This window comes from Alosa pseudoharengus, unplaced genomic scaffold (assembly GCF_046254945.1).
Source record: "Alosa pseudoharengus isolate Yale_2024_CS ecotype anadromous, Long Island Sound unplaced genomic scaffold, YU_APseudo_1.1 YU_APseudo_1.1_scf_14, whole genome shotgun sequence".
Lineage (NCBI taxonomy): Eukaryota > Metazoa > Chordata > Actinopteri > Clupeiformes > Clupeidae > Alosa > Alosa pseudoharengus.
In genome coordinates this window covers 4,778,994-4,783,413 of record NW_027468609.1, presented here as the reverse complement: position 1 = coordinate 4,783,413, position 4,420 = coordinate 4,778,994, and the positions used below count along the sequence as shown (strand labels likewise).

The following is a 4,420-nucleotide window of genomic DNA, read 5'->3' as shown; positions in this document are numbered from 1 at the left end:
CACGCCGCAGAAGAATGGAGGCTGGGAATAACCTTTGGCTAACCTACGCATGTGTATGTGTCTTGTTTCTCCCTGTAGCCACGGCAACTGAGGCGCCCCAGCCAATCCCGCCACCCCCTGAGCCGCAGCCAGTGGAAGTCAAAGTCCAGGAAGAAGAAATAGATGTGACAGACGATGATATCACTGCAGGTAAGGACAATGCACGTTTCTGCCTCAACCTCATGCGGACACTTGGCACTCAAGTTTATCACACGCATACACCCCCCCCCCCCACACACACACACACACACACACACACACACACAGAGTGGACATGATCCTTTATTGACTGTTTATGGTCAGGTGGATGCAGCACACACTGACAGCTGAGTATTTCACTGGCCATAGATGCCACTGAAATGTACATGACCCACTCGGTCAAGCACTGTAAATAGCAGTGCGTGGAGACCAGATGGGTGGTCAGAGGAGGGGGACTGTGATGCTCTCCTAGGAGGATCCACATGGTCCAAACATCAGAGATAAGTGGTGTGTGTGTGTGTGTGTGTGTGTGTGTGTGTGTGTGTGTGTGTGTGTGTGTGTGTGTGTGTGTGTGTGTGTGTGTGTGTGTGTGTGTGTGTGTGTGTGTGTGTGTGTGTGTGTGTGTGTGTGTGTGTGTGTGTGTGTGTGTGTGTGTGTGTGTGTGTGTGTGTGTGTGTGTGTGTGTGTGTGTGTGTGTGTGTGTGTGTGTGTGTGTGTGCAAATGACCCTTTCTGTCCCCTACAGAGCCCTCGTCACCTAAAAAGCATGCAGTAGTTTGAGTTGTACGGCCGTGAGAGTAAAGGGTGGTGTGTGTAGCGCAGACATGACTGACCTCAGACACTCTCAAATCCCCCCCAAAAGCAGGAGGCCCCAGATAATGGCGCTCTTTCAGGACAGGTAGGTAGTGATTTAGAGGAGAGTGACGGGGGAGAGAGTCCACTTGAGTTTGAAACGGATTCTGGAGTCAAGCATGGGAGCTGCCAGTTATGTGCCAGCCAGCTGCCAGCTCAGGTCCATGATCCCAGGCAGCACACACACATTGGGTCCCAGAATGACAGCTATCCGTTTGACCTTAACTAATAAGTCCCAATGTATTTAAAGAGATGCGGCGAATAAGCATCCCTCTCTCCAACAAGCTGCTCTCAGGTGTGTAGGAGAGAAAGATAAGAAAGGGAGTGGGTATTGAGATGGGTAGTGTGTGTGTGTGTGTGTGTGTGTGTGTGTGTGTGTGTGTGTGTGTGTGTGTGTGTGTGTGTGTGTGTGTGTGTGTGTGTGTGTGTGTGTGTGTGTGTGTGTGTGTGTGTGTGTGTGTGAGAGAGAGAGAGGTCTAAGGTAAGTACTACTTGCGTCTCTCCCCTCGCTGACAGGCCAGCGTGCTGTTATTATTGTGAAAGTAATGACACTCTCCTCCTCCAAGGTGCTGCTGTGATAGCCTGCAGTGCTGCCTGATGTCAGGAGCACAACCATCACTCATTACTGTGGCAGCAAGTGTGTGTGTGTGTGTGTGTGTGTGTGTGTGTGTGTGTGTGTGTGTGTGTGTGTGTGACAGAGGGTGAAAAGAGAGCGGGGTGTGAGAGATAGACAGGGCGACAGGGAGAAGGGGAGAGAGAGAGGGGAGGCGAGAAGAGGAGTGTGTTAAGGTGAGAAGTCAGTCTCTCGCTGGTGAAAACACTGCAGAGCTATGTGTCACCTTGAGCTGTGATTGATACCAAGCCCACTCCAAAGGGTCTCACTGTCAGCCACGCCAGACAAATACAGGACATTTACAGCGGTGCGCGCGCATGTGTGTGTGTGTGTATATTTGTGTGTGTGTGTGTGTATGCGTGCGGGGGAAGGCATCTTTAAATCCGCATAGTTCTCTTTTATTGCTAGCTGGTCGACACCGGTGTTACTAAGCAAACCTGTGCAATACAGCCCTCAGAAAACCACTGATCTTTGTATGAGAGAGAGAGTGAGAGAGCGATCGAAAGAGAACTAGCTACACACACACACACACACACACACACACACACACACACACACACACACACACACACAGATGTGTGTGTAGACTATAGACACACATACACCTGTGTTTGCTATTCAGAAGAGCTATATCAACTGGCCAGTGAGTCCAGGACTTTGTAAATCATCTCCGGTGTTGACTGGCTCCTTCTCTCCGGTGTTCTCTCTCATGGCACTTCATAAGGTCCTGCTAGCGCGGGAGTGTCCTATGGCACTTCATAAGGTCCTGCTAGCGCGGGAGTGTCCTATGGCACTTCATAAGGTCCTGCTAGCGCGGGAGTGTCCTATGGCACTTCATAAGGTCCTGCTAGTTAGCAAATTGGAGTGTGAGCGCGTGAGTGTCCTATGGCGTCACTACACCCTGTCCCGCAATCAATGGCAGCCAGGCCTCCATTTGAGATTTAATCCTATTAAAACCCAGCAATAACAGTAAAATCATTGGCATCAGCTGAGGTGTGCTTTCCCGTGTGTGTGTGTTGGTCAGGGGGGGTGGGGGTGGGGGTGGGGGGGTTGCGGCAGAAGTTGCTGCCCAGGCAGTTTTCTCTGTATCACTATCACAAACAGCATCCGGGGAGACGGCTCGCTTCATTAGTAGATTAGTGGGGTTGATCCCGCCAACACATCCACTCAGGGGCCCTAATGAACCAATCGGGTGAGAGCTGGCGGAGACACCCGTGCTGAATCCCAACGCAGGTGAAGAGCGCGCGGAGGCAGGCCCTGTGTGAACCTCCTCTCTCCGCCGCTCTCAGCTCTGGCGCCTTTTTTGTCGTTTTTTTTGTCATTTTTTTGTCGTTCCGTGTGGAAATTTTGTATCTTGGCCACTTTGGAAAGGAGTGATGTCAAAGCCACCTCCGTGGCCATCCACCATCTCCGCTCCCTGGCACTGACCGCCCCTGCTGCCCTGTGGCTGCTCATCACGCAGGCCCATCAGATCGCTGCGGCAGGGGTGAAGCACTCATTGTTTTTCTCCGAGACGGCAGCGCGCTTCATCAGATGGATGAACAAAGTACAGTGCCCAAGCTCTGCAGCTCTGTCCTGTCCCCCGCCGTTGGCGTTTAAGCTGGAGCGCTGGAGGTGTAATAGATGTGCTTGAGCAGGGTTGGCGTTTAAGCTGGAGCGCTGGAGGTGTAATAGATGTGCTTGAGCAGGGTTGGCGTTTAAGCTGGAGCGCTGGAGGTGTAATAGATGTGCTTGAGCAGGGTTTCAATTTTGGACCTTCACCGTGTGACCGGGGCCGCCACCACAATCTAGGGGCCCGTCAGATTGGAATTGGCGTAGTGTGAATTTTTTGTTTCTTTAAATAAAGACCAAAACAGAAATGTTGGCCCAGAAAAACATTGGGTACGAGAAGCAGCAGTCACCCCCATGCACGTCCAGAGACCTGCCTCTGTTTTAGTCAGCCCGGCTAACAGATTTAATACCGCCAAAATAAATGGAAAAACATATTGTCAATACGTGAAAAATGAGCGGTGCGAAATGATAAATTGTCAGGCGCGCGTGGGCTATTGACTGGCTGCGGCAGGCTGCCGGGCCCCGGCTAGCTGGCTGACCGGAGAGCACCATTTGGTTTTTCTGGGCGAGGCATCGCCGTGGTGATTACTCACGAGGCTCTGCACCAGGCTTGGGCTCCACATTGTGTGTGTTTGTTAGTGTGAGTGTGTGAGCCAGATAGCCTGTTCCCTGGAGAGGAGTGTGTGTCGATGCTGGTGTGAGAGCTCTGGACTGTGGCTGTGAATGTTGTGTTGTGCAGCACAGCGGCAGATAGTGCCAGAGTGTTGCTTCTGCTGGCCGCCCTACTAGTGATTTGTTTTTTCTCTTTTTTTGCAGTAGCAGTGCAAATGCTGCATATTAGTCTTTAACATGGTCACATTAAATCTGAATGCTGTGTTATTGTTAGAGTGCAGTTTGTGTGCACAATACATTTAAGTGAATTCAATACACTTCCTCATGTGTGTGTGTGTGTGTGTGTGTGTGAGCTGGGAAGGAAAAGCTGTCTGTGGTTAATGTGCTGCATGGCGTATAGGGCTGGGGGTGTGTGTGTGTGTGTGTGAGCTGGGAAGGAAAAGCTGTCTGTGGTTAATGTGCTGCATGACGTATAGGGCTGGGGGTGTGTGTGTGTGTGTGTGCGTGTGTGTGTCTGTCTGTGGTTAATGTACTGCATGGCGTATAGGGCTGGGTGTGTGTGTGTGTGTGTGTATGACGTATAGGGCTGGGGGTGGGGATGCCTGGGTTCTTAATGCTCTTTAAGGAGAGGGCCAGAAGGTCACGCAGGTATGGGGGTCGGAGAGGGGAGGAACAAGAGGATGGGCAGAGAGAGGGAGAGAGAGAAAGAGAGGGAGAGAGAGAAAGAGAGGGAGAGATGCGTCGTCATCTCCAAAGGCACCCCCTCCCTCTCATC

General features: G+C 51.6%; 1 protein-coding gene across 1 annotated transcript in view; it reads left to right on the top strand.

Annotated features, from left to right (window-relative positions):
* wdr7 (WD repeat domain 7) overlaps positions 1-3,822 on the top strand; it is a 68,598-nt gene extending 64,776 nt beyond the window's left edge. The window contains exons 20-22 of the mRNA XM_076284951.1: positions 79-253; positions 2,854-3,098; positions 3,773-3,822. Coding sequence (XP_076141066.1) covers positions 79-253; positions 2,854-3,098; positions 3,773-3,822 — 470 coding nt within the window. The remainder of the gene's footprint in view (positions 1-78; positions 254-2,853; positions 3,099-3,772) is intronic.
* The last annotated feature ends 598 nt before the right edge of the window (positions 3,823-4,420 follow it).